Genomic DNA, 22,369 nt, shown 5'->3' with positions numbered 1-22,369 from the left:
AAGGAACACTGGAGTGTGAACTGAAAGGTCGTGGGCTTTGGTCCTAATTCTGCCACAAACACCTGTGTGTACAGCGAGACATCCCCCCCTCGCGACTCTCAATATTTGTGCCTGAGAAGTGAGACCACTTAGGATGAGCCTTCCTACATGGGGTATAACATGTTTTCTCACAATAAAAACATCCTGACAGTTCATCACAGCATTATCATAAAATCTTTTGACTTCACATTTAGATCTGAAGACATTTCATACATCGTTTCTTCCTTTTGACAGTATTTTGTTCCCTTGGGAGTTTCAATTCCCTCTTGCCAAGGGGAGGGGCACAGAGTGGGGGTAAGGAGAGGGAAGACAATCAGTTTGGGGCCACAGGAAGTTTGGGGTCAAAGGAAATTTGCCACAACTAAGCGGCACCATGGTGGCGAACTATAATCTTACGGTCAATTCCACCGTTTAGTCAGCTCTCACACTTCTGAATAGTTAAGAAGTGGGGAGATCGCAAGCAAAATGATACATGTTCACTTTGGAAACAGGTGCAGTTACAAGTGACCTAGCAGGTGTCATCAGCAATGATGCTCATCCAAAGACCTGTGACCTGGTTCCCGGTGAGCTTACATTCTCATCGAAATATATCTGAAACATTTCACAGAATGGGTGAGAACCAAAAGAAAGAAATCATTAACAAGATCTGGCCCACCTAAGTAACTGGTTCATGATCTACTTCTTAACTTACACTGAATTAAACAGTCTCTTGACATAATAACTAAATTGGTTTGAAATACACAGTTCCCGGAGACAGCTGACCTCTATATTTAAACATTACTTATTTTCATCTTATTAAATTTTCAGTTCTTAACCAGTCAGACAGAAAAGGGTTAGAGCCCTTGTAAAGTATTTAAGAATAAAGAATAAGGAGGAACAGGGGGAGTCTTGAATCATCAAATGTTTAAGAATCTGGTTTTCCACGCTCTGTCCATCAATTCTATCGTGAGTAGTAAATCCACCAAATGAAAACTTCATTCCAATGGCCAGTGCTTTCTATGAATGTCTCAAATTATGCACAAGCATGAACAGTAATCAGCACGTATGCTCTCATGACATTCATGTTTGATGAGGTATTAAACAGATCTCCAGAATCTTCGGCACTTATCCCTAGTTTGCTGTTGGGACTTTGTAAAAAAAAGATCCCTTTTAGTCTTTACAAGAAGTCGCTAGAATGTATATCAGTATTTGTCTAAGGTCTCCCTGTATAGACCTCTATGTCCTTGTTTATAACCATGCATAAACCACCATGTTAACCACCAGACCAAAGACTGCGGATTTCCACATTGCCTGGTTATATAAAAATATCAACTAGGAAGAGACTAATAACCAAGTCAGATTAAATATGGAGTGTGACAGTGTTTCCAGAGGAAAAAAGTCAGACATCACATTAAACAGCTCAGTTTTTAAAATAGAAGGGGGAAGTAAAATTTGAGGTTTGTGTGAGAAGCACCCAGTTAAACCTTAGTGATCTAACTGGGTCCTCCAGTTTGATAGAAGCAGAAAAAAAGAGTTCGCCAACTCTACTGTCCCAACTACAGCCAGGAGGAATAATCAAGTTGTCTCAGGAAAAGAGGTTTTTAAGAAATGAGCAGAATGGAGGAGCTTTGCGTATCGTTTTCTCTTCTATGGAGTCAGGAGACAAAACACACACGGCCCCAATTCTCCAAGTCTAGACAGTTAGCGTGCATGAGAATCACCTATGGGATTTGGTAAAATGAAAATTCCTGGGCCCCGCCCCCAGGTCTTTTCATTCAGCAGTTATGGAATCGGTCCAAGAATTTGTCATTTGAATAAACATATTAGGTAAATTCATTCTGAAGCAGGGAGTTCGGAAATATTGCTCCTGCGTTGACACCTTAATAGTCTAAAATACAGTCCAATATAGAGTGGCAGAAAGAAACTGCACATTAGAGTTAATTAAAACATCCTTCTTGGGCGCCTGGGTGGCTCAGTTGGTTAAGTGTCCGGCTTCGGCTCAGGTCGTGATCTCCTGGTTTGTGGGTTCGAGACCCACATTGAGCTCTGTGCTGACAGCTGAGAACCCAGAGCCCGCTTTGGAGTCTATGCCTCCCTCTCTGTCCCTGCCCCTCCCCAAATTGAGCGCGCCCACGCGTATGCACTCTCTCTCTCTAAAATAGACATTAAACAAACAAACAACATCCTTCTTTTTCACCCCCAAAGTCCAAAGCAATCCGCGTCAGTGACGCGGCTGGCCAGCTCACCTAAGCAGCGGTAGGGAATCACAATGCGGGCGTGGGTCTTGCATTGCTTGTGGCCCCTCTTGCACCAGTTCTGGATGGTCACTGGTTGGTTGGCTTCCACCACGTTGGTGATCTGCAGTTCAGGGTAGACCTGGGGGAGCACACAAGAAGGACAAACTGTGAAGCAGACAAACCGTGAAACTGTGTGCACACACCCGACCCATGGTTGCTGTTCGAAGGCACGGCGATCTCCGGCGTTCGCGCAAGCCTCGAACATTCAGGGTAGAGAAAAAGATGTAAGTGACAAGAACCTAATCGTTCCATTCAAAATATCAAATGAGGTGACTTTTATAAAATCTTCCTGCACCCATTCGGGCTTAAGATACTTTTTTTTTCCCAGGGGAGATAAAACAGAAACAGAAGGGGACCCTCTAATAAGTACAGGGTTATTTTAATGCAAAATACACTGGTATGAGAATGATATTCTGTAATGCCCTAAATAAATGTTATAGTAGAGGGGTGCCTGGGTGGCTCAGTCCGTTGAGCGGCCGACTTCGGCTCAGGTCATGATCTCACAGTTCTGGAGTTCAAGTCCCACATTGGGCTCTCTGCTATCAGTGCACAGCCCGCTTCAAATCCTCTGTCCCCTTCTCTCTCTGCCCCTCCTCTGGGCTTGCTCACTCTCTCTCAAAAATAAACATTAAAAAAAAAATGTTACAGTAGATACCTCTGGGAATATTACCATTACTTAAATTCAACCCACCCCTCTTTGGTTAATTAAGCAAACATTTTACATACAGGATTTGACACATAGCAAGCTTTCCATATAAAAACCCTTCTCTTTAGTCAATGTAATTTTATATAAAAATAATTTATCCAACAGTTATCATGGGTGTCATTTAGATAAAGAATTGCATTCAGGAATCTCTTCCCTTGAGAACTAACTACAACCCTTCGGTTTGATCACTGATCTCTGTAATCATGGTGTTTCCTGAACACTTGGAATAAAATGTGAAAACTTGGTCAACTGTATGTGTGAAGTACCAGATCACTTCTATTAATAATAGTAAGTAGAGACTTGAAAGAAAAAAAACCCATAAAAATGTATTTCCCAAGTAGGCTTTCCCTTGCATGAATCTTGCACTTCTCCAGGGTTGCTAATGTCCTAAAGACAATAAAGAGAGAAAAGCCTAAGACAACTGAGGTGATCAGCAAACAAATGGTTATAATGATGGGCCGTGAAATCTAAACTGGGAATATGAAGGTGGGATACTGTGGTAGGATTCCTTCCCTAAGGAAAGAAAAAAAGAAAAAAAGAAAAAACAACAACCTCAAGGCAACCTGGCTATAGGCTTAGTGACAACATCCCTCATGACCTTGTAACGCGAAACCACTTAATCAGACCACATGTTTGTGTGTTACCATATATGGGAGATGAAGAAGTAGAAAAATATAGAAGAAACTACACCACGTGGCGTTTGGGGGGCTCAGTTCTTCGGGTACGACCCCAACTAAACCATGCCGATAGGAATAAAGTTGCTTCCTGGAAAGACAATCCCCCGGGTCACGACTCTCTGTGCGAGAATCCTGCTACGATACCTGCTTCAAAGGCTGTAGTATCAGTGAGTCCCGGTGCGGGCTACGGAATTTTGGCGTAAAGGTACCGAAGCAAGTGCGGTGGTTGGAATTGGTACTTGCAGCATCAGAGCGTTGAAATTACGACTTTGGAGGAGTGACGTTATGAGTAATTTCAAAGAGTACAATCCGGCCATGGGAGGGAATGGCTGATGGCAAGATCACCGGTGGAATGAAAGATCAAGGAACTGGGGACACTGGAATCGTGGAAGGGCCGTCGAGGTTGACGTGGTTTGGGTGACAGAAAGCCAAGAACTAAACCCTTCGAAGACTCGGGGGGTGGGGGGGGGGAATGCCACTGAGGCATCCAGAGGACTCCAACAGACAGAACAGAAAGGTAATCCAGGTCGCACGCATGCGCCTTACGTGTGGGGCAGGGGGGCGTTGACGGGGAAGAGGGGAAACATGGTTCAGAAGTGAAAACGAGGAGGAAGGAGAGGAAAGAGGCCATCCCCCCCCTGTAGGCACAGCGCTAGGAGAGCTGTGGGGGAAGAACTTCTACCAGGGGGAGCAGTGCTTGTGGGGGAGAACCAGGTTTCCAAGCAAGAAGATAACACCCGCAGCGTGGGCTATGGGTATGGGGAATTTCGCTTTTGACTGTCAGTGACGTTCAGAAAGAACCTGCCATGATCCTACCTTCGTTTGAACTTGTTATTTTGTTCACGGTGGGCTTTTGGGATTAATTTTGACTTTTAAAATACTGCGTTAAAATATTATCTGGTTCCTGAGTGCCTCACTCACCGCACCCTAGTCCCAGCCCGGAGATAAATCAGTCAAAAAATAAATAAGTAAAGGAACAAGAACAGATTGAAAAAACCGTGGTACATCCAAACAATGAGTTATCCAGCATCAAACAGAAACGAACTACCAAGCCACAAAGACCTGGAGGAGCCTTAGTGCATATTACGAAGGGAAAGAAGTCAATCTGAAAATGCTCCATACTGTAGGGTTCCAACTATAGACATTCTGGAAAAGGCAAAGCCATTTCAGTAAAAAAGATTAGTGGTAACCAGGAGTCAGGGAAAGGGAAGGCTGAAGAGAAGGAACACAGAGGATTTTTAGGGCTGTGAAATTATTCTATACGATACTGTAATAGTGAGTATGTGTCATAATACATTTGTCCAAACCTATAGAATGTACAAGACCAAGAGCTAACCCTAACGTAAACCCTGGGCTCTGGGTGATTGCGATGTCAGGGTAAATTCATCAACTGGAAGAAATGTACCACTGGTGGGGGGGTGTGGATGATGGGATGATGAAGAGGGGGGACAGGGGACACATAAGAAATCCCTGGGCCACCTTCTCAATTTTGCCGTGAACCTGAAACTACTCTAAAATATAAAGTGTATTTTTTAAACAATTAAAAAGGGGCGCCTGGGTGGCTCCGTCGGTTAAGCGTCCGACTTCAGCTCAGGTCATGATCTCACAGTTCGTGGGTTCAAGCCCCAGGTCGGGCTCTGCTCTGACAGCTCGGAGCCTGGAGCCTGCTTTGGATTGTCTCCCTCTCTCTCTGCCCCTCTCCCACTCACACTCATGTTTCTCTCTCAAAAATAAATAAACATTAAAAAAAAAAAAAACCCAGTAAGGCACTGATCTGTGTAGTGTGGGGCACAATGATAGAGGTATGTGCTATGAGAACACGCACAGAAAAGGGGATCTGAATCTGAATCCTGGGGGGTGGGTACCGAGGAAGTTACTTTTCAAAAACACTGCCAGTAATTCAGCTCCAAATGGAAACAGCCACCTTCCCTTTATTTTATTTTGTTCTTAAGTACCTTAACACCTCGACGCATGCATTTCAGTCACAGATAATGCTCAACCTGAAAATGCCACTAAAAATTTAATATCCCCATGGCTTTCTTCCATACAATGAACGGTAAAGTGGCTCTTTGTACAGGAATGTAATTCTCCCACCACTTTTCCTTGTTTATTAGGTCACAAAAGTACAGCACTCATGAGTCATAAACTCTATGACACTAGAGAGTTTGCCCTGAGGGACATGATTTTATGCACCTTAAAGTGTGAGTTACTACATTTTTCTTAAGGGCTTCTGGCCACTTCACAGAAATACCACCCTGCTGAGAATTTTCTACCGAGTCTTCCGTCTGTGGCAGGCACAGATAAGTCACATTGTTTTCTTTTTAATTCCAAACCACCACCACCACCACCAACAACAACGATAAAACATTTGCAGGGTGCAAATTGATAAGGAGGAAAGGAAGAGTCTCTCATCATGCTGCACACCATCTTCAGTTTACAACAGTAATGTCTGGGCAACAGAGCAGTAACTTACTCAGTTGGTAATTGTCCAGCAGACAGAGTTGCATTACTGACAAAATAAAATCAGTGAAGACAAGGCTTCTCCCCAAGATCACTAGAGCTTCAGAAAGTGATAAACACAGAATTTACTTCCAGTTCCGACCATGCAACATAGGACATATGTGTTACTTCCTGTGCTTCAACTTCTCTCTCCAGAATGCTGACAATGAACATGTTAATATGCAAGCGGATGACGAGAGGAGAAACCTTGAACTGCATGAATTCCACACACAGTCTGCAGAAGTAACTCCAACCTGAATCACCTATTTTTCAGAGACAAGGAGTTACGAATTTGGATCTGCCAATAGTAAAAATTTGCTGTTCTGAAATCAAGAGGTTTTTATTTTATTTTGTTTTATCTTATTTTATTTGTTTTATTTTATTTTATTTTTTTGTTTATTTGTTATTGTTTTGTTTGTAAATGTTTATTTATTTTGAGAGAGAGAGACAGCACAATTGACAGAGGGGTAGAGACAGAGAGAGAGAGGGACAGAGAGACAGAGACAGAGACAGAGACAGAGAGAGAGAGAGAGAGAGAGAGAATCCCAAGCAGGCTCCATGCTCATTGCAGAGCCCAATGCAGGGCTTGAACTCACAACCACAAGATCACAACCTGAGGCAATATCAAGAGTCAGAGCCCCCCCCACCCCCAAATCAGGAGGTTTATTTTGAAAGAGGGAGAAACATCAACAAGACAGGTAACAAAATTTCTTTGGAAGCACACAGAAAGCCCCAGGAAGTCCAATCAATTACCACATGCCACACAAGCCCCCACTCAGAAAACAAAAACAAAACAATACAATGAAAGGTAACAGTTTCTGACCAAAAATTCAAGTACTGGACACCTAGTTTTTTATTAAGCAGTTCCAGCAGGTGCCCAGAGATAACCATTTTATACTGAAAAAACAAAACAAAACAAAACAAAAAAACAGCAAAGCTCACAGGGTTAGGCAAGAATAAAAATTAAAGTAATTAGACACACAAATGTATTCGCGGCTAGTTAAGTCCCTGACTTTTCACCATAATTAATTATAAGCACAGTTCAATGTTCTATATTTTCTTTGTGGCATCTCAAACCTTAACATAAAAGAAAGGTATCTGAGTTCCTCTGCAAGTTTCCAACACATGCAATGCATGTGCTAACACAACAAGCATTACTAATGTGCTTCTGCAGGATTAGCAAATGAACTTTTTGTGTAGCTCCCTTCATTTCTTTAAAAAATATTTTTTTTCTTATTTTAGAGTGTGTGTGTGTGTGAGCAAGGGAGTGGGGAGAGAGAGACAGAGAGAGAGAGAACCTTAAGCAGGCTCCCTGGTCAGTGTGGAGCTCGATGTGGGGCTCGATGACCCATGACCTGGGTATCATGACCTGAACCGAAATCAAGAGTCGGACGCTCCATTGACTAAGCAGGTGCCCTGGCCCCCTTCTTTTCTAAAATGCTTCCTGTTGCTCCCAAATAGGAGCAACCATTTTCTTGATTAATAAAAAAATTTAGGTGACCAGAGCTACATTAATCAATTTTTAAAGCAGAAGCAAATCTAGACCTGTGTCAGTTACTGGCGAAGGAAGCTGTCCTCTGTGCCTCCAAATCTTCCTAAATGACAGCTGCCCAGAACAATCGCTGTACAAATACGCACAGTATGCGCTAAACACACTCCTACATAAGACCCTTTGAACATACTGCAGATGCCCAAGTCTGTTAGGGTTCCCCCACGTCGACAAACTTCCCCCACTCGCAGTGTAATGCAATGTTAATCCCTCTCTCCCACTTCAGGAATGCTTTATGGTATTTATCACAGTGTGCCTCTCCTTTGTGTTAAGTACATATGTATACCGCCTTCCCAGGGCAAAAGCACTTTCCTGAAGGGCAGGAAACACAATATGGCGCCCCGTAGCCTCCCTCCGGTTCTCCATGTTCATTACCTTTGGTTTAAGGCTCTGGGGAGGCTGCCCACCCCCTCCCGCTCTCTGCGGTGCTCCAGCCCGCAGCCTTCTGAAGGAGTCCTCATTAGTGGCCGTGTTGTAACTCTGTGGCTCTGTCCCTGTAGCTAATGAGAATCCAAGGAAAAAGCAAACTGTAAATCGTATTCTCTTCCTCCAGAGCTCTGAATGGACACCTATGAGGTCTGGCTACATAGGGGACCGCCCCTGGCTGGCAGGCAGGCCAGATGAATCATCGTCGGAGACGGCGCACATCTCAAGACCTGCGAGTGAAGGAGAATAAGGCATCTGGAAGCAGCAGCGGGCTGCGGGATGAAGCAGGAAGATGTGCGCGCAGGGAGAGAGCTGAGCGAGGCAGGCACACGAGACGGAGACAGACGGACAAGACAGAGGGGCAGACAGGGGCTGCCAGTTACCCACAACTCCAAGAACGCACGGCATACCTCTAACTCCAGGGGCCCCTCCTACAAGCCCCATTTTTAAACATAAGCTCCTCTGCTGCCTTTATTTTCCTTCCAATTGAACACACCCGAGGAAAAGGCCCAGCTCAAATGCTGGTTCACCAAAAACAGAAAACAAGAAACAAAGAAACAAACAAAAACCCCACAAAGCCCTCCCTGATCCCTTCAATCTCTGCATCCAGAGCATTTTATCTGACCATTTTCATCCGAACGCTTACCACTTTCTACCTTCTGTGACACTTATGGGTCTTTCTGCCCTATTAGAATACACATTCCTCGAAGGCAGGGACAACAGGATTCTTCTTTGTGTTGCCTTCACTGTGGCCAACACTGGGACAGCACAGCAAGTGCCTGACAGATACTTAATGGATATTTACTTATACCTATTATATATAATTACCCTGCTTAAGTTCAAAATCCATGAATTATAGGGAAATTCAGGATATTTTAAACTCCCATCAGGTATTAGCAATGTGTCTCTTAAAATAATCTCAATAGTATACTATTACAGTTGGACAATGAGCATTTGAGAAAAATAAGCATCTCAGTGCCCTCCAATATTGTTCTGCCACGTGTGATGTGACAACTTATATAAATAATAGCCTCAGATAAGAGGCAGTATGTGGGGCGCCTGGGTGGCTCAGACGGTGAAGCGTCCGACTTCAGCCCAGGTCATGATCTCACGGTTCGTGAGTTCGAGCCCCGTGTCGGGCTCTGTGCTGACAGCTTGGAGCCTGGAGCCTGCTTCCGATTCTGTGTCTCCCTCTCTCTCTGCCCCTCTCCAGCTCATGCTCGCACTCTGTCTCTGTCAAAAATAAATAAACTTGGGGCGCCTGGGTGGCTCAGTCGGTTAAGCGTCCGACTTTGGCTCGGCTCATGATCTCGCGGTCCGTGAGTTCGAGCCCCGTGTCGGGCTCTGTGCTGACCGCTCAGAGCCTGGAGCCTGTTTCAGATTCTGTGTCTCCCTCTCTCTGACCCTCCCCCGTTCATGCTCTGTCTCTCTCTGTCTCAAAAATAAATAAACAAAAAAATATATTATTAAAAAAAATAAATAAACTTAAAAAAAAAAGAGGCAGTACATTAATGTTAATAAATACAAAGTGAGAGAGAAGATGCACAGCAAGAATTAGAAGTCAGGCTCTTACTTAGACACTTTGGTTCCAGGAACCTGAAAAGCGGCCTACTCTCCAGGCCATAGAAATAGGTTTTATCTTTGAAAAGCATATGTTATCAGTACATAAATTATTATTATTATTATTATTTTTATTTTTTTAAAATTTTTTTTTTCAACGTTTTTTATTTATTTTTGGGACAGAGAGAGACAGAGCATGAACAGGGGAGGGGCAGAGAGAGAGGGAGACACAGAATCGGAAACAGGCTCCAGGCTCCGAGCCATCAGCCCAGAGCCTGACGCGGGGCTCGAACTCACGGACCGCGAGATCGTGACCTGAGCAGAAGTCGGACGCTTAACCGACTGCGCCACCCAGGCGCCCCAATTATTATTATTTTTTTAAAGAGACTTGAGGGGGCACCTGCGTGGCTCAGTTGGTTAAGCGTCTGACTTCGGCTCAGGTCATGATCTTGTGGTTTGTGGGTTCCAGCTCCACATCGGGTTCTGTGCTGACAGCTCAGAGCCTGGAACCTGCTTCAGATTCTATGTCTCCCTCACCATCAGAACATTCTCATTCTACATTTTAAAAAACCTAAAGTCTCTCTTTCTCTATCAAAACTGGAAACATATTAATAATATTAATATTGATATGATTAATATATTAATCCAAAAATAAGTTAAAGAAATTTTTTTAATGTTTATTTATTTTTGACAGAGAGAGAGAGAGAGAGAGAGAGAGCGAGCATGAGCGGGGGAGGGGAAGAGAGAGAGGGAGACACAGAATCTGAAATAAGCTCCAGGCTCTGAGCTGTCTGCACAGAGGCCAACGCGGAACTCGAACTCTCGGACAGTGAGATCATGACCTGAGCCGAAGTCAGATGCTCAACCGACTGAGCCACCCAGGCGCTCCTAAAGATAACTTTTCAGTTGTCAAGTACATAAAGCTAGAAAAGACACTGATAATATATTTTTTAAAGTTTATTAAAGTATAAGATTAGAAAGTAAGAATAGAGGAAAGCTCTCTTTATAGAGAGGGGACATTGGAAAGTGAATGCCCCGACACTGATGATATTTAAGGAGGCCAAGAACATGCTATTACATATACAATATATAAAAATACTTCATGTATCTTTATATTATTTATTATAATATGTCATATAAATTATTATATATCATTTACATATATATCTTATGTATATATTTTATATTTATATATCTGACATATGTTACCAGAGCCCTGCAGAACTTTCTTCTATTTCCAACATTTAAAGCAAAGAGGGGAGGGGCGCCTGGGTGGCTTGGTCGGTTAAGCGTCCGACTTCGGCTCAGGTCATGATCTCACGGTCCATGAGTTCGAGCCCCGAGTCGGGCTCTGTGCTGACAGCTCGGAGCCTGGAGCCTGTTTCGGATTCTGTGTCTCCCCCTCTCTCTGCCCCTCCCCTGTTCATGCTCTGTCTCTCTCTGTCTCAAAAAATAAATAAACGTTAAAAAAAAATTAAAAAAAAAATAAAGCAAAGGGGGAACTCTCCAAGTCCCTTTTGCAAACAGGCCCCCGGGACAAATGATTAATGCCGCAAGGCCTATTGACAAGACAGCTAAATTCCAAGTGATCAAGGACATTCAAGACCACAAAATCAAATGCAGCTAGGGAAAAGCTGAAAACAGAATTAACGGTCATAATAAAAAGAACTGCTACAAATTCTGAACATAAATGGCCTACTGTTCTTCTAGCCTATTAAATTTTGACATAAATTTATAACCAAATTCCCAAAGATATTTCTGTTTGGAAAAAAAGATGCTAGAAAGTATGTAACATTACTTAATAAAATTATGTTTTAAATATATTAAGTATGAAGTCGACAAATAACAGGATGCTTTGGTTTGTCTTAAATCGATTCACAGCTCTGCCAAGGGGACAAGCCACATAGCTGCACGAGGGGCTGGCCAAACATAATGCAGACCTTGAAGGAGGCAGGATAGAGCACGTGCATTCCAGACTCCCCCACAAACCAGAGTGACTAGATTCTATCATTACTGCAGTTGAGTGACAGGCACCTGGGGCATCCAGTATACCATTCTGTCTGCTTTAATATGCACTTGAAATTTTGAATTAAAGGTACAACAACAACAACAACAACAACAAAACTAGTCCAGTGGAAACAGAGTCCAATTTGTAAATCTACAAGTGAAAACACAAAGATCCAAACGGCATATGCACGAATGCAGTGGGCATGTATACCCATGAAACAAAGACTTGGAGACAGTCTCTCAGGAGTGCTGATGCCTACGGGCACATGCACCCCAATGTTTGTAGCAGCACTTTCAACAGTAGCCAAGTTACGGAAAGAGCCTAAATGTTCATCAGCTGACAAATGGATAAAGAAGATGTGGTTTATATGTACAATGGAATGCTACTTGGCAATGAGAAAGATTGAAATCTGGCCATTTGCAGCAACGTGGATGGAACTGGAGGGTATTATGCTAAGTGAAATAAGTCAGGCAGAGAAAGACAGATACCATGTTTTCACTCCCATGTGGATCTTGAGAAACTTAACAGGAGACCATGGGGGAGGGAGGGGAGGGGAGGGGGAAAAAAGTTACAGAGAGGGAGGCACACCATAAGAGACTCTTAAGGACTGGGAACAAACTGAGGGTTGAGGGGGGGTGGGTGGGTGACGAGGGAAAGTGGGTGATGGGCATGGAGGAGGGCGCTTGTTGGGGTGAACGCTGAGTGTTGTAAGGAAACCAGTTTGACAATAAACTCTATTAAAAAAAAAAGAAACAAAGAATCGGAAACTCCATGGCAAAGTGGTAGGGAGGTAAACAGGAGACACTTTCATGTGAAAGCTTTTACATACCAAGTTCCTTTTCAAAGAACATATCCAAGAGGAGACTAAGAAAGACACAGTAATGATTTCCCGTGTGCCAGAGTCATTGCAAAGGTTTTACGTGCAGCCGAGAGCCTGCCGTCCTCAGCAACTGCTCCGTTTCACAGATCAAACTGATGCAGCCAGTCATCCACTACCGAAGTCAGTGCCATTTCTGAGCCCTCCGAGTGCATTAATTCTAAGTTTAAAATAAGTTTTACGCTTCAGTATGTGAACCAAAACAAAGTATGTCCCAGACAATACATTTCTGTCTCTGGATTAAATGTACTTATTTCTCCTTTTAAAGTCTTCCGAAATACAAAGAAAAAGCCTATAAAACTGCCCTCCACTCTAATTCTTTTAATAATGCTAGGGATATTGGGAACACAAGATCTAATTTAATTGAGAAAGAACTGGAAACCGAAAACGGTCTCTGCTTATGGTGTAACAAGGTGCTAAGGGGCAGCATGCAGCTGATGAAACATGAGTGCAACAATGGGAGGTGTGAGTGGCACTGGGTTTTCACAACGACGATCTTATGCAAAAGCCAGGGACGTAAAAGGCAGGGCACCAGCCTATTTCCCAATAATCTGGCCCAAGTCTGCTTTCGACACTGTACATACATATATTGTTATATACATACACTCATATTCAGGGTTGGAAAGTATTGTCAAAGAACTTTGTTCAATGCATAAGGAACAAGTCTTACTCCAGAAGTGCTGAGTGCAGGAACAGATGGGGCAGGGAGAATTACTAAAATAGACGATTGTGAAAACATAATCAGATATGTATGCATATAACCTAGATTCTCATTCTTTGTCAGTTTACGGCTATTTTTTAAAATACCCCAACTATACAGCTTTATTTGACGATTATACCTCTGAAAAGAGAAAAAAAATATGCTACAGGAAAAGTCTTCCAGCATATCAATTAATTACATATGAAATACACAAGTCCACAGTATTACATGTACATAAAAGTACACAGTATTATCTATAACCTTACAGAATATAGTATTATACTACAAAATTACATAGTATGCCTGCAAATGTGTAATAATTACCCATTTAACAAAGTGCTACGTGAGAACAAGGACAAAAGTTAAATCAAATGTTAATTTGATTAAATGACAAATGCATTAAAAAAAAAAAAAAATCCTAACTTGGTAGCATCTCTTTTATTTAGCTCCAAACCCTATGGTTTGTGCAAACAATCCTTACAAGTATACAAGCCATTAATTCATAAAACATTATCCGTTCTCATAGACAGGCGGCCGGGATGCCTCTATTAGAAAACTGTCTGACCTCACATGAATTTTTGGATCTTTCAAATACTGAAACCACAAAGCATCTGCGCCTGTAATTTGTGGATCCATTTTAAGTCTACAGGGGTGGATGGAGCACAAAGCAAAATAATAATAACGGCCAAGAACCTGCCACAGCTTTAGCACTTCACTGTGTATGCAGCACGTCCTCAAACCTGGTCAGATTAAAAGAATCACACGTGGGGCGCCTGGGTGGCTCAGTCGGTTGAGCCTCTGACTTCGGCTCGGGTCACGATCTCACGGTCCGTGAGTTCGAGCCCCGTGTCGGGCTCTGGGCTGATGGCTCAGAGCCTGGGCCTGGAGCCTGCTTCCGATTCTGTGTCTCCCTCTCTCTCTGCCCCTCCCCCGTTCATGCTCTGTCTCTCTCTGTCTCAAAAAAAAAAAAAAAAAAAAAAAAACGTTAAAAAAAAAATTAAAAGAATCACACGTGATGCTTGTGTGTTTAACTTAATTTTAATTCCACGCTATTGCAGAATCAAGGGTGAGGAATAATTCTTGCCTGGGAAACCCACGTTTGGTGACACGTTTTATAGAAGGAAGCCCGGCAAGGGAAATGGTTTTGTTCAACTTATCAAACAGGCAGATTTTGTTTTGTTTGGTGATCCTGTTAATTTGCAGACAAAACAGCTGCTCATTTAGAGAAAGAACATTAAAAAACAAAACAAAACAAAACAGGGAACACATGTTGTTAGCTGTGGTTAACACTTAGGAAAAAGAGAGGATAACCCATAATTGAACTGAAGAGATTACAAGCACAGCCATATTCACCCGACTTTCCCAGCGGGGAATCTCTGCCCCTGCTTGAGGCTGAACCTGTTCCAGACCCCTCTTCCAGAGACCTGCTCCCCAGGTGAGTCAACCCCCTGCTCTCAGGCCTACCTTACGAAAGGTGCTCTGACTGGTAGGGATCCAGAGGACAGCAGGGCCTATGTTTTCATTTCTCTCCTTAAAAAAGGAGTAATAATGGTGGGGCTTCTACAATCTCTCATTTAACGGATGGTATTTAACTTGAACAGCCCACACCTGTAGGTTCCTATCACACAGCGGGGACACGCTCTAAGACTGGTTAGGCAGCTTTTCCTGGACCGTTCAGGTGTCAAGAGAGCAAAGGCTGGATTTGAAAGGTCTGTCCGGTGAAGCCCATGTTCCCCTTTCCTGGCACTTGACCCCTAGGGCTCCCTTATTGTATGATCTTCTCCACACCAGGATGATCCTTTACCTTACCTTTTCACGCTGACCTGTGGAACATCTGAATCCCCTTCTCTTCCTAATCCAACCTACCCTCGGACACAGGCCAAGTTTTCTTTTTTTTTTTAATGTTTATTTATTTTTGAGACAGAGCATGAACGGGGGAGAGGCAGAGAGAGAGGGAGACACAGAATCGGAAGCAGGCTCCAGGCTCCGAGCTGTCAGCCCAGAGCCCGACGTGGGGCTTGAACCCACAAACCATGAGATCATGAACTGAGCTGAAGTCGGAGATGCTTAACTGACTGAGCCACCCAGGTGCCCCTACACTTCCAATTTTTTATTCTCCCATCCCGAAGCCTTCGGTTTAAGTAAAACAATGTTGTTGTTGTTGTTGTTGTTGTTGTTGTTCTTTTAATCTTACTTAATTCAAAAGAAAAACAGGACACTAAAATCTAAAGATTGCAATAGTTGTTGTAGGCTTTGCTGTATATTTCAAGGGGAGTATTATCCTATGTCTGCTCTATTTATAAGACTCCTAGTTCCTTAGAACAATCTAACGGTTGGGGTAATGTAACAGTTCATTAAGGCAAGTGGCCACTTTAGGCTGTTAAATGATGAATAATTCATACAGTTAGTTTCAAGTTGTTTCCGTGATGGCGGCACTTTCTGTGTCTAGTAGAGAACAGAGGAAAGGTCCTGCTTTCCACCACAGGACCACAGAGGAAAGTAATAATTGAGCGAGTATCTGTTGTGGTCAGCAACCCTTGCGGACGAACCAGCCCAAAACACGGTAGCTTCAAACAATAAGCATTTCTCAGCTCGCACCGTTTCTGTGGGTCTGGAATTGGGGAGTGATACGGACATTTAAGAGGGCGCTGTTAAGATGTTGGCCATGGTCACACGAAGGCTCCACTTGGCTACGGGAAGCACCTCCAGGAGGTCCATTTTCGTGCCTGACAAGCCAGTGCTGGCTGTGGGCAGCAGGCTTTGAGTTCCTCACCACACGTACATCTCCATGGTGCTGCCTGAGGGGTGCCGGGAAGGCGGCAGAGTCGGGGGACCCTAAGCTCACCCCGTCCCACGCTTACGACTAGATAACCACTCACGCCCAAGTCACATCCCCACGATACGGCAGCTGGCTTTACTGTAGCAGGTATGCGAGGTGGAAGTCACGGGTCTTCGCGACCTACCCTCAAAAGTCACACGCCATCATTCCTGTGATGGCCTCCTGGTTGTGGGTGTCAGCCCCGCAGAGTGTAGGAAAAGACTACGCACAGGAGTGAGTGCAAGTCCCGCTGGAAGGCAGCCGGGAGGCTAGCTAGCTACCACGAAATCATTTAGAATTTCTCACTATTCTGTGGGTTAACTGGGCAATTCTCCACAGGGTGCTGCCGGCCAGACTACTGCAAGGAAGGCCGCAATGATTAACCAGGCCTTGCGTGCACAGTGGTAAATGGTACCACTCTCTGGTGTCTCTGCGTCTATGGACGCTGATCCCATCATGAGGCCCCACCCTCACGACCTCATCTAGCCCTAATTAGCTTCCAAAGGCCCTACCTCCAAATACCATCACCTTGGATGTCAGGGCTTCAACATATGAAATTGAAGGGGGGGGGAACGGACACAAACATTCAGTGCATTGCAGTCCTCAATACATATTTGATGAAGAAATGAAAGAAAATCCTCAAATAGTACAGACTGTGTTAATAAAACAAACAAAAAGGAAGTAAAGAAATGCAAAGATCTGAAGTGTAACTATTAGGATTAGAGACAACAGGGCATTTATGGGTACCAAGAATGGATGATTTGGGATAAAATACAGATTAAACAAATACTCAATTTAAACCCCAAGTTTCAAACTATCTTCCCAATCAAACTTCCTCAGGGGTTTTAACCAGGTACAAAAAGAAAAGACTCAACTTTTACTTTATGTGCCTAATCTTGCTCTTGAACAAGGATATTGCTGAAGAAATCAGGAGGCAAAAATGACAATATTGATAACAAAACAACCAAGAGCAGGGAACACAAATTGAGAGGAACATGAGAATACGAAGGACATGGACTAGATAATTCACCATCGAAATAATACTATTTGGGGGCGCCTGGGTGGCTCAGTCGGTTGAGCGTCCAGCTTCGGCTCAGGTCATGATCTCGCGGATCATGGGTTTGAGCCCCGCGTCGGCTGTGTCGACAGCTCAGAGCCTGGAGCCTGTTTCGGATTCTGTGTCTCCCTCTCTGATCCTCCCCCGCTCATGCTCGGTCTCTCTCTCTCTCTCAAAAATAAATAAACATTAAAAAAATTTTTTTTTAATAAAAAAGAAATAATACTATTTGACACGTCACATTAAACGAAGCATCAACACGTACACTGTACAGCTATACACGCAACCCGTTGGAAGAATAAATTTAACAAGTGAGTTAAATTGGTTAGCAAAAGGTCAAAATGAGGTCACGGTCATGAGTTCACTCGGTTTCGTCTTGTCATCGGACCACAGACTGCTAACAGCTGCCTCTCCGACTCAGCCAGCTGTCTCTAAAACATCTGTGTTTTGGTCACAAGAGGGACTGAGAACATAAAGAAAAAAATTATTCATCGCTATCAGGAGAAAAATAATCAGGACATGAGTAGCACTGTAAACGGTAACTAATAGTATTGGTTTCTGCTTATTTTTTAAAAAAAGGCATTTGGACAATGATAGATGCCAGAATACAGTGGATAAATATCTTCGTGATGCTGAACAAATATGCCATTCCTAACTCTAAACTAAGCCATTGTTCAATAAGCAGTTAGAAATAACCAAGATAATGGTCATCCAACAAAAATAATAATATAGGAATAGAGATACTTTGGTGGAAGGATTCGTTATCAACAATGAACCCAGTTAAAGTCAGAACCTGCTGGGGCGCCTGGGTGGCTTGGTCGGTTAAGCGTCCGACTTCGGCTTAGGTCATGATCTCATGGTCTGTGAGTTTGAGCCCCGAGTCGGGCTCTGTGCTGACAGCTCAGAGCCTGGAGCCTGCCTCCGATTCTGTGTCTCCCTCTCTCTCTGACCCTCTCCCACTCACGCTCTGTCTCTCTCTGTCTCAAAAATAAATAAACGTTAAAAAAAATAAAAAAATAAAAAAAAAGAACCTGCCACTGTGATTATTATGGCAATGAAACAGACTGTAGTATTACAACTTTGAAAATAATAAATTACTGTAACTTATAAACCCTGTGAGGAGACAGAAAAATTGAGGAGATAGAAAAATTGTGAATATTCTTTCTCTTGGCGTTCCTAGCAAGAAAAAAAAAAAAAAAATTCAATACTGCCTAAAACAAAAACATGGGAGTCAAAAAAAGGAATAAAGGAAAAGAACTATTTTCCCACAATACGGAAAAAATTCAATCCTTCAACAGAAAACTATTCTTTACTTCAAATTATAAAAGCAAACTATCAGAACACGTACAAAGCGAGAAGTGGCAGGAAGACCTTAAAACATCAATAAGGAATATTCCGGATAGTTCAGGATGCACCACTCCATAAGAAAACGCCAAACGCTGTTTAAAAGTTCTGAGTGACCATCTCTCTAACCTCCCACAGTTTCTCAAAAGCCAGTTACAGTCGTGATACGCTATGAATTCTCTCAGCTGCCTACTCTCCAAGCCTGTAACTTGTCTAATGCACTGCATCTTTCTAAGTCCATTATGTTGGGACTATGGTCATTCTTCTATTTCATCCCCGTGCCACTCACTCTTCACCCTTTTTCTGGCAAAAGCCCCTCTCCCCATTCCATCTGGTTGGGATGTCAAACAGGCCACATGCCTTCAAGGCCAAGGTGGACCAGTCCCAGTCTACAAGCACTGAGTCCTTGTAGATACGGTAACTGATACACAGGTAGGTCCTGCTTTTTTGGTCCAACCAAAATATTCTCCATGTGTAAAATGTTTAGTGGGTTTCTGTCACCTGGCAACAGAAACTGCCTAATTAACCCACCCTTACAATTTTCCCATCTTTTCTTTCTTCTAAGACTCCGCCTTATCCCCTGGATCTCATCCCTACTTGATTCCTATAGATACCTGAGCCTAGTTTTCTTTTAGTGGACATCTACCCTCCCCCCTAAGTTTAGCTTAGGCTTCTCTTGGCTTTTAAGTTAATTCCCTTTAAGAAAAAACCAAAGACACAACAAAAAGCAAAACCTTTTCTCTTTTCCTTGAATTGCCCTCAAGCTCTCTGCCTCTAGGTCTTTCCTCAAAGAGTTCACAGATGTCCTCACCATCCATTCATGTTATTCTTCCTGTAACTTCTTGCAAATTGACCTGTCCCAGGCTCTTCCACTGAAATTGTTATCATAAAGATCAACAATGACCTGTATGCCAATTACAAGACTGTTCTATTACGAAACAATACCTGTGACTTGGAAATGGGCATGAGAAACAGTGCCTGGGTGGCTCAGTTGGTTAAGTGTCCTACTTCGGTTCAGGTCACGATCGGTTTCGTGGGTTGACAGCTCAGAGCCTGGGGCCTGCTTCGGATTTTGTGTCTCCCTCTCTCTCTGCCACCCCCGCCCCCCACTCACTCTCTGTCTCTGTCTCTCAAAAATAAATAAACGTTAAAAAAAAAAAAAAACTAAAAAAAAAAAAAAAAAAAAAAGAGAGAGATGGGCAAGAGAGATTACTGGGTGTCTCAGCAGTGACATGCAGGTGTGGTTTTTGAGAGCCAGGGGCGGGAGGGGAAAAGTTCTGATTCTACAGGGTGTATTCTTCTGAGTAACTTGCGGCTGCTACTGAGTGGGCTATTTTACAGCTCTGTAAGGGTAGATGATGTAGACATCGGATAGCAGTGCAAATGTTTCCTGTCCCATGCAATGCCAGTCAGATGGGTCCCCTTTGTAGCCCTGCACATGAACTCTGTTGGGAAAGGAATTTAAATCTCTTCTGGTCAATCTGAACCAGTTTTAGCATCTTCCAGGTCACCTCATTCATTAATGGGTGGACTGAATAAAATGTTTGATGTGTGTTCATTTTGCAAGAGCCAAGCTTTTGCACTGTCAAAACTTATACTTCAGCCTTTTGGTCTACATCACACTTGCACTTATCATTTCCTTCATGTAGAAATTAACCTGGCCTGACTTCCTGCACATGCCAGCTCCTAGTTCTGTTCCTAGGTCTCTGGCCACTGCTCCTCCTCCACGGATGGATGGCTGGATGGCGTTCTTTCACTTGTTCTCCTTAAATGGTGCAATTTAGCAAGATTCTTCTCCAGATTCTTCCCCAGAGGCATCATAAGGGCAAAATGAGAGCAAGCACTTAGCAAGGTAGCTTAGCACCTTGTTAATGCTCAGTAAAAGTTAGCTGGTATTAGCATCATCAACATTGTCGGTTTCTAAGTTGCTAAAAGTATTCCACAAGCCTCTCTCTCCCTAGATCCCCCTTTTAAAAAAATATTTAAATGTTTATTTATTTTTGAGAGAGAGAGAGAGAGAGAGAGAGAGAGCGCAAGTGGAAAGGGGCAGAGAGAGAGGAAGACACAGAATCCGAAGCAGGCTGCAGGCTGTAGGCTCCAAGCTGTCAGCACAAAGCCTGACATGGGGCTTGAGCTCACAAAATGTGAGATCCTGACCTGAGCCAAAGTCGGATGCTTAACTGACTGAGCCACCCAGGCGCCCCACTCTAGATCCCCGTTTAAGAACAAGTCATGTGTTCCACATATCACAACCTCCTTAGCGCCCAGAGATACATGTTTGAGGGAGCGAGAGACCATTGGACCCTCAAAAGGTATTCATATAATCCCCTTGCGATAAAATATTTCTAATGAAAGATGTATTAAAAATGCCCCCCAAACAAGCCTTCCTCCCCGATTTCCAATCACCAGTTAGGTTCTGGTGGAAGGTCTGGGGGGGCACTCCTCACCTCTGCTTCCCTCTCCCACTTGCAGATGATGGGATTTGAGACCCTTAAAGCCCAGACTCACTAGCAGCATGAGGCAGCGGGGGCGGCCACACAGTTCACTGGAAATATAATGGAAATATACTTCTATGTAATTGTAAATTCCCTGGTAGCCACATTAAAAAGTAAAACAAACAGGTGAAATTCATTTTAATAACATAGCATTTACAATTTAAAAACATGCACATGATGTTTAAGTCCGTATATACAAAATATTTCAATATGAAATGGATATGAAATTAATGTGGCATTTTATATTCTTTTTTCATGTAAATCTTTAAAATACAGTATTTATCTTACACTTCCAGAACACATCAGTTTGGACTAGCCACACTGGGAATGCTCAACGGCCACATGTGGCTAGTGGTTACCTTACTGAACAGCATCTAGTGGGGAACTGAGATTCTAGATATAGGGTCAGAGTGACAAAGCATGACTTTTTGAAATGCAAACCTACAGTCCTTCCTCTTCTTTAAAAATAAATAAATACTTCCAATGACTTCCTGCTGTTATGGAGAAAAACCAATTCATTAAGAGGCTCACAAGTCCGAGGTTCTGGCCCTTTCGTACTTCTATGGACTAATGTTTGTTTAAACCACCTTAAGTCTCTGGCCTGTGCACATCATTTTAGAAGACCTCTGTGGGTAGTGAGGTGAGACAGGCAAATCATACCAGAATTGCGAGACAAACGAGAAACAACCAAGAAGCTTACTTACTCTCCAGTCCCATAGCCACAACAATCTGCGACCCAGAAGAACTACCCTGTGGCTTAGCCCTGGAACAAAAAACAGACTAAGATAAGAAGTGAAGCTAGACATTAGTGGGATCGCTAAGTGGTGTGGGAGCGGATAAGGGTTGTTCTCAGGGTCGTGAAAAGTAATTTTTATAGGGTCATCATACAAATGCAAAAGCATGTGATTACTCAGAAATGGCAGTAACAGAGGAAAACTTTAGACGCAAACTATGACACGTGCATCAATTAGCCATTCAACCGAAAAAGATGATGTGGTCAACATCATTAACTGAGTCTGAATTCTAGCCTTTAAAAAAAAAAATTAATCTAACATTCCGAATGCATAATCTCTATGTGTATCAAGAGAAGTGAAATGATATGAAAAACCTATAAGCATGCACAGAAGTTCCAACTTATCCAACTCATAACTCATTACAAAACTGTACTAGAGCATACTTACTTAACAGCACAGAGGCTCCAGCAAGGAACCCAGAATCTAGATGTAGGGTCAGAGTGATAAAGCAAGAGGATGACTTTTTAAAATGCAAAGAGGAACTCTTTCATAGAATATGAGTATTATTTTTCCAAAATGTATATTTTAGAAATGCCATATGCGG

At 43.1% G+C, this 22,369-nt stretch overlaps 1 protein-coding gene across 7 annotated transcripts in view; it reads right to left on the bottom strand.

The window, feature by feature from the left end:
• APP (amyloid beta precursor protein) overlaps positions 1 to 22,369 on the bottom strand; it is a 272,606-nt gene that overhangs the window by 186,171 nt on the left and 64,066 nt on the right. For 6 of the 7 annotated variants that reach the window (XM_049629302.1, XM_049629304.1, XM_049629305.1 and 3 more), the window contains exon 3: positions 2,265 to 2,394. In XM_049629302.1, the coding sequence (XP_049485259.1) occupies positions 2,265 to 2,394 (130 nt within the window). Of the gene's footprint in view, positions 1 to 2,264; positions 2,395 to 5,653; positions 5,687 to 22,369 lie in introns of those variants that run through there. The other variant, XM_049629307.1, reaches the window with a different exon arrangement.

The sequence above is a fragment of the Panthera uncia genome, chromosome C2 (assembly GCF_023721935.1).
Source record: "Panthera uncia isolate 11264 chromosome C2, Puncia_PCG_1.0, whole genome shotgun sequence".
NCBI classification, from domain to species: domain Eukaryota; kingdom Metazoa; phylum Chordata; class Mammalia; order Carnivora; family Felidae; genus Panthera; species Panthera uncia.
Note: the sequence above shows the minus strand (reverse complement) of the source record. Positions and strands in the feature narration are given on the sequence as shown.